General features: G+C 41.5%; 1 protein-coding gene across 3 annotated transcripts in view; it reads right to left on the minus strand.

The window, feature by feature from the left end:
* The window catches only part of TTC27 (tetratricopeptide repeat domain 27), a 383,896-nt gene that overhangs the window by 18,234 nt on the left and 352,706 nt on the right, over nucleotides 1-12,956 (minus strand). For all 3 annotated transcript variants that reach the window (XM_066595887.1, XM_066595886.1, XM_066595885.1), the window contains one exon: nucleotides 10,605-10,716. In XM_066595887.1, the coding sequence (XP_066451984.1) occupies nucleotides 10,605-10,716 (112 nt within the window). The remainder of the gene's footprint in view (nucleotides 1-10,604; nucleotides 10,717-12,956) is intronic.

Here is a 12,956-nt window from a genome sequence, read left to right on the forward strand (position 1 = left end):
TTCATTGAAAACAATGCTCTGCCGGCACCCCTGAATTGTTTTTCATGGACGGGCTTTACATATAAGCCCTTCCCTGAAAAACAATAGTTTTAGTGTAAAAAAAAAAAAATGTACCCTCCGCCGCTGCCATGTCCCCCGCAGGGATAAAGAACACATCTGCGGCAGATGTTTCCTTCATCGCCACTAGTAAGGGAATTCGCTGCTGCTACAACTGCCCCATCTGTGGTAGATGCAGCAGAGGAATTGTTCAATTCCCTACCACAGCTGTCACACATGACAGCTGCGGTAGAGGATCCTGCTGCTGGCCCCCCAGTAATTGGATTTCAGGGAAGGGCTTTAAATATAAGCCCTTCCCTGAAAATCCCCGCCTGTTGATAGATCAGCACTACCGAGCCGGTGACAGCGCAGAGAAGACGCAGCTGAGTCTCAGCAGCTGAAGGGAGGGGAGTATCTATTTGTTTTTTAACACTATTTTTCCTGGTTTTTCAGGGAAGGGCTTATATTTAAAGCCCTTCCCTGAAATCCAATTACTGGGGGGCCGGTAGCAGGATCCTCTACCGCAGCTGCCATGTGCGACAGCCGCGGCTCTATTGAAAACAATGCAGAGCATGGGGCACCTTGAAAATGCTCGAGTCTCCCATTGACTTCAACAGGGTTCGTTACTCGACTCGAACTATCGAGCATTACAAAAAGCTTGGCTCGAGTAACGAGCACCCGAGCATTTTGGTGCTCGCTCATCTCTAGTCATTAATGTGGAAGCCAATGATCCCAAATAGAGGAATCTGGAGAAGAAAAGTGTATCTTCCATGATTTGCCTGCCTAAATTGGTTTGTGGCTGCAATGATAACTCCTACAGCAGATTACAAAATATCCTAGAAGAACATCCATGCAACTACAGACTTAACACTTCTGCTGAAAACTTCTGTAGAAAAAGAGACTTGTAAAAGAACATGGAAATCATGCGAAAATAGCCAAGTAGAGAACCAATGCTATCCATGGCTATCCTATATGTTTGCAAAAAGCACATATTAAAGGAGATGTCTCGAGGAAGCAGTGAATTTTTTTTTTTGCCCAGTCCCCCTAATTAAACATACATTACTAATTACCCCTGTAAATGACTTTCCTAGCTGGTTTCTACTTACCGTTCCAGCGTTTCAGCAACTTATAAAACTTTTTCCCAAGATGGCCGCCAGCTCTTTTCGCATCGCTTGCTGTAGCCCGACGTGCGCGCTCCCGAGACGCTACCAGCTGTGTCTCCATGGCAACCAGACGCCCCGCAGCCGCCGACCGGACCCCAGGAATGAACATGGCCGACCTGTCACCCACCGCCAGGCAGAAGGTAACCGGCGCAGCCCCCCCCCATCACAGCGGCAGCCCCCCCGGCCCAGCGACAGCCCCCCCCCCGCCCAGCGCTAGTTCCCCCGGCGCAGCGACAGCCCCCCCCGGCCCAGCGCTAGTTCCCCCGGCCCAGCGCTAGTTCCCCCGGCGCAGCGACAGCCCCCCCCCCCGGCCCAGCGCTAGTTCCCCCGGCGCAGCGACAGCCCCCCCCGGCCCAGCGCTAGTTCCCCCGGCGCAGCGACAGCCCCCCCCGGCCCAGCGCTAGTTCCCCCGGCCCAGCGCTAGTTCCCCCGGCGCAGCGACAGCCCCCCCCCCGGCCCAGCGCTAGTTCCCCCGGCGCAGCGACAGCCCCCCCCCGGCCCAGCGCTAGTTCCCCCGGCCTAGCGACAGCCCCCCCCAGCCCAGCGCTAGTTCCCCCGGCCTAGAGACAGCCCCCCCCGGCCCAGCGCTAGTTCCCCCGACGCAGCGACAGCCCCCCCCCCGGCGCAGCCCGGCGCAGCGGCAGCCCCCCCGGCCCATCACTTACCAGGACAGCTGGACGGCGGGACAGCTGGGCGGCTTCTCCGGACAGCTCGGCAGCTCTGCACCTTCCTCTAACAGAGGAAGGTACAGAATGGCCGCTCCAGCGCGCTCCCGAGCAGTGACAGCTCGTCTGCGCATGCGCAGAAGAGCTGTAGCGGGGAGCACACTGAAGCGGCTCGTGCTGAAAGGAGAAGACCGGACTGCGCAAGCGCGTCTAAAAAAGCAAGCTGCCAGCGAATTTAGACGGAACCATGGAGACGAGGACGCTAGCAACGGAGCAGGTAAGTGAATAACTTCTGTATGGCTCATATTTAATGCACGATGTATATTACAAAGTGCATTAATATGGCCATACGGAAGTGTATAACCCCACTTGGTTTCGCGAGACCACCCCTTTAAGTTCTACATAACAATCAGCAGTGGGACTCTTAGGACAAAACAAATCGCAAAATTCTGCTACAAATACAGCATTCAACAGTAGGAATATCAGACATACAGTCAAATATGTTGATAGTAGTAAGATAGTATAGGGATGTTCTGTTGTCTTAGGACCTTTTCAATTAACTAATGAAGAAACCATGAATTCTACACTGAACTAGAAAATTAAGGTGAATATTCATCACCGATTCATAAAATAAAGCTAAAGCATAACTAAGTTGAGACAAGATTATGACTCAAAATTCATAAACAAGTCTACATGTGAAGGACCATGACAATGCAAAATGAAAGTTTCTCCTATGTAACATCTAAAAGATGCAGTGGCAATTATTGTAATTATTACTGCTTAAGAAGGTACAAAAGTTAAACCAGAGCAGCAGATACATTTTTACAGAAGTGATATTAGCGTTTAATTAGTTTCTTTTTGTGTAATATTAATACAGTGCCAGAGATTCAATAAAAAGGAGATATGGCAAATACTTTCTAAGAACACTATAAAATACTTTCTGGCCTACAGTGACAGCAACAAAAAGCCACTCAATTGCAAATTGTAAATCAAACATCTATCTACCTTCACAAGGATCTCTTCGGCTGGGTTCACACAGGGCGGATTTGCCGTGGAATTTCCCTGCGGCCGCTAATCCCGGTATTAGCCAGCCATGTGGACGAGATTTGTCAAAAAGCTCGCGCACACGGGGCGGACAACCCATCGCGGATTCCCAGGACGCAGCATATTCTTTTTTTTTTCCGTTGCGGCATCGCTCCTCTCTATGGGAGAGCTGGCTGCAATGGAAGAGCCGCTCCACAACCTGGGGCAAAGTGCAGTGAGTTCTGAAGCTGCACTAATCCCGTGGAAAGCTTGTAGTTTTTCACTGCAGCAAAACTGCGAGATTTCCGCGGTGAAACAGTCCCATGGGAACCCAGCATAAAAGTGGCTATTTTACGTGGGAAATTCAATTATTGTGGACATACATATTACAGAATAATGTAGTTTCCTAAGAATTTCCTAACTTGAATGCTACTGACACCTTTGCTGACATTTAATCTGTGTATTTTTTACGTTATCCAATTTCAAAAGATTTTTATTAAAAACTACTATCATATGCTTGCAGTGTACTCCAATCCAATGCTGGAGGACTATTGGCCAGGCAGACTGGCGGGACTCTGAAACTAATGACAGAAGGGGAGTAGAGATTTCTAACAAATATTATAGCAGGTGGAGGGGAGAGATGTGTGAAATCCTAGTTACAGCAGGAGGACACATTATTTCACTAATTATGATTTTATTACTCTACCTAACTACTAAATACAGGATGCTAACTGCTTGCGGCTGCAGGCACTGACCACTGGTTCTTTACTGTATTTGAGAAGCTGGTTTTTGTTGATGCTGGTCATACTGTCTGGCTTCTAGGCCTGCATTCATCAGCGCAACAGAGACTAAAGGCCCATTTACAAGTAACGATTATTGCTCAAAATTCGCTCAAACGAACGCACTATTTGCTCATCTGTCATTTTTCTTAGAGTTTCTGCCTGCATAAAAATAATTGTTTGTTTGCTTGTTGTTAGGTTTCAATGGCAATCCTTCAGTTTTTCAAACCACTTGAGGGGAGGGGGGATTGTTTGCCCAGCTAAACACAAAGGCTCATTTGGCAGCAGACCATGGCTTTTTCTTTGCACTAATTAAAAACCTCCCAGCCAGAAAATCTTTGTATAAACACACACCCACCTGACCAAACAACATATAGTGTTTACATAGATAATAAGGGAAATGGCAAGGATTTCAAATGATTATCTTTACGTGTAAACACTCAACATTTGAAAGCAAAAAAGTTGTTTGTCCGTCCAAAGACAATTGTTGAGTGTAAATGGGACTTTAACCAGTGAAAAATAATAAATGGCATGTTATACATTGCCCCACTCCTTTTTTTAGATTAACAGTCCCTATTAGACAACCTGACTGATGGATTCGGCAACAATCTTAGTCTTTCAGCTTGCACGATATTTGAACACACTGCAAGCAGAGAAAATAAACAGTTTAAGATTTTTACAATTGGATTTTATAAAAGAAAAAAAAATATGGAAAAATACATGGATTGAAAAAAAAAAAAAAAGTCATCGGTGTCCATTCAAGAGCACTAGGGAACATTCAAGTTGGGTATCATTGGAAACTGTATGCTGTGGTGGAAGCTGTTGAGAATCACAGTGAAATACGCAACTGTTGTATGTACAAATGAGTCAACCTTCTCAGATTTACACCTCCAATAAGAGCTATTATTGGGGTTCTCAATTGTCCCATGAGCTTAAACGATCTATGATCATACTTTGAAAGTTCAAGGGACTCTGGTGTTTCAGAAATAACCACTATGGAGCCTTAGAAGCATTACAATCAAGGAAACAAGACATCTCTTCGGTTGGTTGCTTAGACCCTAGCTTCTGTTGATAAAACAACATTTTACAAAACTTGAAAAAGCCTAGACAGAAAGGGCTGCTGAAATTGGTCTCTTTACTCACAAGAGGAAAATGTTAAATGCAGGAAATGGATAGAGAAGGTGGATACGATGACACATGCATGCTAGAGGAGTTGACGGATACTGTAATCAAGTAGGAAGAAAAAAAGTGTTTTATAATTGGTTTGAGAGGACATGAATACTTGGAAATCATAACCTTGATAATTAAGACCACTAAGGGCCCATGTCCACCATCGTGTTCTCACCATGTATTACGTGTGCGTTTATGGCCACATGATATATGGTGAATGGAGCCAATGGACTTTCATTGATCAATGCTCATGCGCGTGTAGACATTGCGTGTCGATACGCACGAGAAATAGATCTCTGCATCTCTCTATTTCTTTGTGTGCCACACAGTGAGCCCTCTACATTTGTACATGCAGCATATGAAACGCTATCCACATGCAATACATTATGTATCGCCAGGTTTTCATATGCAACCTCACTCTGAAACCGAGCTGGGAAGAAGAAAAAAAGTCACACTGCACATGTCCGTATGATACGCAGGCATGTGCAGTACACTTGCAGCCATACATGGTCTCTGCCTGCAAAACCAGTGTTTACAAACATCAGTAAAATGCTGCAGGGAGACCCGAAGCATTTTATCGATATGTTCATGGGCATGAGCCTAAGACAGAGAGTTTTTCCTCTAACTTTAAATATTTTGTAAATATCTTAATATTTAATAGTTTTATCTTATGAAATTAATTTAAACCTCAGTTCTCAGATGTGCAACACCCTGGAATTATTGATGCTTAAAAATAAATAATTATTAAAGATTACCCCCCCCCCCCCCCCCCCGTACTTTTGGGTGAAATCGCATTCTCACATCCAACTACTTCCTATTAACATGAGTTATAGTAAACGGTCTACTAGTGGATGTACTTTTAATGAAACTTGTATTGATACAAATGTAAATTGTAAAATTGTGTATTATATTTAAAAAATCTGCTTTTTTTGTACTATTTTCTGGATTAGTTGTCTAGAAATATGGAGCTCAATTCCCTCTGCAGACAATTATTGGTCATATTCATAAATCACATTTTTGTATATTAGAATATTTTTGGCAATTCTATTACAATATTGGTTTTTATGATTTCCAATGACCATATAATTGAAAAAATATTTAGCAGTACCAATGTGATACATTAGTGAAGAATAGAATTGCGAATCTCTTAATGTCGGAAGTCAACTCTGCTTGCAGTCTTCTCATAGGCACTTTGGGTCCTCCAAGCGAGGCCCACAGAATATTCATTAGCTGAAGGATTTCTGGGAATATATATAATGCATTCAGGTTGCCTTACAGAGATATAAACAGTGCATGCAGCTGGGTGACAACTCAACATGAATTGTGTATGTTGTTGAAATGTTAAGCCAAAATGTAGTCTTCACAGGACTGCAGAAATATAATACGGTATTTCTGTGTATTAAAAGAATGTCCCAAATTAATTTGTAGAACAATGAACATATTTCTGTCCTTTCCAGCGGGTCAACAGCCAAATCAAGGGAAAATATCAATTGTATTGCAACTCTTAGAGTTACTTTTAATGTTTCGTCTTTCCACTTTCTTACATCTTAGTAAAGTATGGTTAACGCAGACCACATGCGCGCCACTCGCTCTATATTTTATGAGGTGCCCTCAAGCCTAAAATCCCCTCAGGTATTTTTGACATTCTTAAAGCAAAATTAATGGCAACAATTTAAGTTAACCAATGCCTATTTCTTTGATGTAAACTCCACTCGAAGGTTAAATTTGTATATAAAACAACAAATATTTAAGGGTTTCCATCTATACTACAAAAATCTTAACTAACATGTAACATGTATTAGAATGAAGTAAGGTCATTGGATCTGGATTCGTAAGGGAATTAAATGTAATGAGGTGCCTGAAGCACTGCCTAGAGCCCATTTATTCTGTCAAAAACAATATGCTAGAATCTATTCGATCTAAGGAACCCCATAACCTAAATCCCAAACATTATTGCAATGTTGACATAAGTGCTTCTTAACCTGCAACATTTTTGCTGCTCCTGTATAAACCAGTCACACTGAAGTCCTTGTTTTGGGTTCCGCTAACTTTCTATTATGGCTTGTATCCAGGGGCATAGCTATAGTTGGTGCAGAGGTAGCAGTTGCTACCGGGCCCTGGAGCCTTAGGGGGTCCTTCTATCATACAAGAAAATACCAGTATTATAAATGGGATATGGATGGTTAGGGGGCCCTGTTACAGAATCGGGAATTGGGACCCCCTACATGTAGCCTCTGCCTGACCTTTTAAGATTCTAGCAATGCATTGATTGGCTTCATAAGAGACCCAATGGCGCACAAGAAACATGTGGACTTTTTGCATCCAGGGCCAGGAGCCTTTCGCTACACCTCTGCTTGTATCAATACTTCATCATACTTTTTATTTGAATTTAAGCTACATTATGCACAAATATAAAAATTAAATATCCCGCATAAATCCAGATAAAGTCGAGCAAAGTTTGTTATTTTCCGAAGAACCACAGCTGAACTCGCTCTATTATCACTACACAAAAATGAAAATGATGTGACAAATTCAGCTCTGCGACACGTTTACACTAATGGAGCCACTTTATACCCATAAGAGGCTGTTATTAAAAATAAATTGAATGCTGCTTTTATGGCAAACCCTGCTAGAGCATGTGAACTAAAAATCATGATGTATGCTTAGGCCTTTGGGGCATTTTACAAGTACATCTGTTTAAGATGACAATCATATAACATGTAAGTAAAACAAAAACATATGGGGTACTTTTCCTGCTCCTCAATCTAATTATATAGCAAGCAGCAAATCCACTTTGTCAGGCACAATCTGGCGGCATAAGGCAAGAAAGCTTTACACAACGTAGACTTATCAGCGTCATTTATTACTCTGTTGTATCAGGTCTGGAGATTACAATTATGATATTGTAATTTTCATCAGTTTTATGAAATTCAAGTCCTTTTTCGCGGTTCAAATATCATGTAAAATATTATTGTATTGAGTGACAATTCACAATCATTGTCTAATGTAAACGTGCAGCAATAGCATGATCAGCGAGAATTTTCTTAGTTGTCGTTGATGGAATCTTTTCATCATTGCTGGGAGCATCTCTGGAGCACATGCTCTGGCTGCTCATTATTACTGGAGCACACTCCAGAGTATACTCAGAGTGTGCTACGTGTGCTTCATCCAAAAGCAGGGTGGAAAGCGGAGTATCAAAATTGTGGCACTCAGTGTAATAGCTCTGAGCCCATTTCTCATGCACAGATAGTTGTGCAGCATTGAAATATATGCAGAAGCAGCACAGATGTAGCAGTCACAAGCCATTCCTTTATCTGCTGCTTATTTAGAAGCCTGTATACACTGATGATAGAAGAATGGAGAAGTATTTTGTTGCCTCAAAGCAGATTGTTTTAACTTAAAAAGTGACAATAATGTTCAGCTTGCTGCTATTAATGGTCAAATAATTCATAATAACTAAGTTACATTTCCTTCAGTCTTCTGGTCACGTGTGATCCAGCTGTTGGTGCTCGATTACATCTGCTGGAGCATGAGTACTCTGCACTCCAGCAGGTCACATGATTCACTCTATAATGTCATGGATTACTCTGGGAGTAATCCAAGAGTGTAATGTTGAATACACTTTATAGCAGCTGCGTGGAGATCAGCTGATCAGTAGGGGTCCTAGGCAGAGGACCCTGATGATCAGCTACGGAGCCTGAGGACAGGTTATTACTAGTTCTATTCTGTAAAATCCCTTAAATGCCATATCCCAGTGATATACCCTAGATGTTTTGATTCCTGCACCCAATACGACCTTGGATGCATCTAGAGGATGGCTGACTACATGTGGACAGGTTTATTTGGTCAGGATAAGAAGCCTTCGCTCATCCTATATATGGTATGAAACTTTTCCTTTTGATATCCATATAGTGTGATCCAGTGCTCTCCCATCACATCCCTTTTATTAAAAAGGACCTTTAAGGCAATCTCTGGCTTCGTATTACCATGTTACTTGGTTCTTGTTCTCCTTTGCCTTCTTTATTAGATGCTTGGTCACCCTGCTTATTTTTCTTTCTTACCCGGTTATGTAGCTTTATGCTTGACTGTTCCACATACAGAACCTCATGTCTGTTATTGTATTACTCCCACCATTGTACTGATCACGATACTGTATGCTATTTGTGTAAAGTGGGGGTTTTCTGCATTAGTTAGCTTTTCTGCAGGATTTCTACTGTGATTCTGTTGACTTATGTCATGTATTATTCTAAGACCGTAAAAAATAATGCAGATAAAAAGCTTTGCTTTTTAGCATTTGTAAATACAACGACCATAAAATGCCAGTAATATTTATCTCGTAAAGTGAAATATAATAATACATCTTCTTAAAACTAAAACAAGTGGTAATTTAATTTGATATTTATTGAATATTTAAGCTGGTCAATGGTGCATTACAACAAATCACCAACATTTATAGCCCGGTTATAGCAGGCAGTTCTGTAAACCATTCCATATTTTATGGGTCTAATGACAAATCGCAATAAGAAGACATATGGGGAATGAAAATAATTTTTAAATCACATTTCCCTTTAAATTTGTTTTCTATTATTTGCCAGGTCAATGGGAAGTAAATCACAGACCTGTGACAAGCTTTTTAGTTATTATAAACCTACAACTTATTATACCTACATAATCACTGATAATCAGGACAAAAAACAGTAATAAGCCACTCTGGCTAAGAAAACTGATATTTTTTAAGGTTTCACCCTTCAGTGTGTGTGTGGACCTCTATAGATTCCTACGTCGTATGAAAACTGCTGCTTAGGATCTCAACATTTGGCTGTGGTCAAGAAGACACCCATGGATCTTTGGAATGGCAGGAACAAAGTAAGTAACTTTGGCATTGTGGTAGGTATCTTTTTACGGAAAAAGTTGCACTTTTTAGCTTTTTCCTGGAGTGGCATTTTAAAGTTCCTTTTCCATTATCACAAGACGGAAATGTCATTCCTAAAAAGAGTTCATTAAGAAGCACTTTAACCGTTATCTGGTACCAGTTTCAAAGTGCAGGACTGCAATGAACGGGGTTGGGGTCAAATATACTCCATGGTACCACACGAGGATTAAAAATATGGAGACTGATTAACCCAGCTAGTAGCTTGTGGCTTTTCAGTAAGATAACAGGGGTATTCCCTTTCGCTACAATCATCTTAGGCTTGACTGAGTGACAGGACCAATCACCGCACAATAAAACAATCTAATCCTTAGACTGCCATTTAAGATGAATGGAGAAACAAAAAAAAACTGGTGGCTTGGCGCAGCGATCCAGGAGCAATTAAATTATTAGATTTCCCGGTTGCATGTAACCCAGCTGAACTCATGAAGGGGGTTTTGCCCCAAAATGCCTTTTCCAATGCTGGTTGCTTATATTAACAAATAAAGGAGAATTTAAATGCAATTGTTCTAATAATTTGATTGCTCCTGGAGTGCTGCACCAGGCCACCTGTTTTTTGTCTCTCCATTTACAAACACCCACTTAGGTGGGGTAGTATCTGGTTGGACGTTTCTCTATAATATTTTGTACACTTCCAACCCATACTGCCCTTATTCTCTTTGGGCCCCTCTTACCATACAGTTTTGCTCCACCCCTTCTTTCTATTCTGCATCTATATTCATGATGAATGAAATTACTTCCATTCCAGACAGGAAAATAATCTTCAAGTTGGGCCCTTCAACAACAAAGAAACACTTAAACACTAAATAGAATTGCATCAATTTTAACACAAACTTACCATGAGCAAGGTCAATTGCCCCTTTTATTATTTCCTTCAAGGTTGAAATGTTATTTTCCCAGCCACTTTTCTGAGTACCACATTTATGAGCCTTTGTCAGGAACAGTAAAGCCTAAAGTAAGGGGGAAAAAAATCAGTAGACACTTAGATGGCATGCAACATTATAACATATCAAACTACTAACGATGATCTGTCCATCCGTGCATGACTGGGTTTGTAAGTGACTTACATGCTCTGCCCCTGATCATATGACAGTGACATCATCAAAGGTCCTTCCTCCCCAGTGAGGGAGCTACATACTCCGCCCCTAATTACATGACAGTGACATCATCACAGGTCCTGTACACACATGGCTGCTGTCCAGCTAGGTGTTCATTAGTATTCCACAGCAACTGAAGCCACAGGTGGTTTGTAGTCCACCCATAATCTGCACAAAAATGCAGGTACTTTGATAACGTCACAGTCATGTGATAAGGGGTGAAGCATGTAACTCCCTTACTGGCGATGAAGGACCTTTGATGACATCACTGTTATGTGATAAGGGGCGGAGCGTGTAAGTCATTCACTTGAGATGAGCGTCACCATCATGTGATCAGGGGCGGAGTATGACGGTGACATCATCACAGGTCCTTCATCTCCAATGCTGTACTTCTTCTGATCCCTGTTGTATGGGATGAATAATGTATGTAGCAGTGCTGTGTTTGTGACGTGCATGTAGCATAGATGTGTGGCGCAATATACTACTATAGCTGATTCACTATAATTTCCTAATAATTACTAGTAGTTTCTAACAAGGCATCATCTATAGTGATTTACATAAAAAAATGATTTTTCTTTATACAAGTAGCGGCCCTCACAACTCTTTTCTGGATAACACATACCACCCTGCACACTTAGGACCCACTTCTGAATAGTAATTAATTTGAATGGCCATAATTGAATACTACACTTCCACTGTAGAAAAAATAAGTAGTCATCAGCAACCCAGACCTGCAGTGTTCAGCTGATGTTATATTAAAGGGAATCTGCCAGCTCGTTTGTGCACACCAATGTGCAAACACCACTAAGTAGGCCCTGAGGATGCTACTGTGATAAGAGAAAAAAATGTAATCATTCAAGTGCTCTATCCTAATGACGTGTCCAGTGGGCGTTCCTAAATCAAAATAGTGTCCTGGCTTCTGAGCTGTTAGGCTAGGGCTACAGTGTGACTAGTTGTGCAACCAAAGGAAAAAAAAAAAAAATCAAAAAAAAAATCGATGTGACTTGCTGTTGTGTGACTGTTTTAGAGCTGCAATTTAGCTATTTAAAATAGCCAAATTGCAGCCAAACCATGGTTGCATGCAACCTACATTGAATTCTATGGTGCCAAAGTTACATGTGACTTTTTGATCTGGATCAACAATCCAACAGTTTTAGATTTCACAACTATTGTTGCAGTTGCATTAGGTTGCAACACAACACCATTGATATTCATTAGATGCAATGCTGCAATGCAACACTGCAACCAAACGTATCGTGTAGCCCTACTCTGAATCCTTCCCATCTTGGTTGACAGCTCTAGGGATCTCCTGCTGGTTAGAGAGGGGTATGATTCTAGAGACCACCGGAGCGTTCAATCAACAGCAGATGGGAGGGGAGGGGTTGGGGGGGATTCACAGCCAAAACCAGGACATTTCACTGTTTCGGTAAGCCCAGAGGAAACTTGGCAACTCATTCACATATAACACAGAGGTGATTAAAACTTAATTATTTTTTCTGTTGGCCCAAAAATATAAATGACAATATAGGTATGACTTAACTTGATTCCTTAGGACCTATTTAGTGGTTTTAGTAGTTTAGTGTGTTCAAAACTGATGATTGATTCCCTTTAATATGAGGTCAGCTGATCACTGCAGGCTTGAGTTGGTGTTGCTATCTCACAGAGCGGTACAGATAGGAAGGTATGTTCCAACCCACTGATGAGCATTTTGGGTGGCCAGTATTTCAGCATTACTAGGAAATCATAAAAGACTAAATATACAGAGCCCAAAAACACCACACAACTCATTCCCACAAACTTTTTGGCTAGACCTAACGTAAAACATTTTCTAAGTCTGTATTAAATTTAGCAAAAATATTCCTTACAACAAGCAGATGTCCTGATTACAATATAGCATTACCTAGATCAGTACTTTGATTAAAACTCTTATATTTGTGTTTTTAATGAATTTCAGCTTTTATGCATCACACGACCTATGAAAAATATATGACAACTAGAGCAGAGTTGAAAAGAAATTGCGTACTACAGCTGTACGACAGATGTTTAAATGTATAGGCTCAACTGAGAAAGAATTATGTGTACTTCTGAAAAAA

This window comes from Eleutherodactylus coqui, chromosome 3 (assembly GCF_035609145.1).
Source record: "Eleutherodactylus coqui strain aEleCoq1 chromosome 3, aEleCoq1.hap1, whole genome shotgun sequence".
Classification (NCBI taxonomy): Eukaryota; Metazoa; Chordata; class Amphibia; order Anura; family Eleutherodactylidae; genus Eleutherodactylus; species Eleutherodactylus coqui.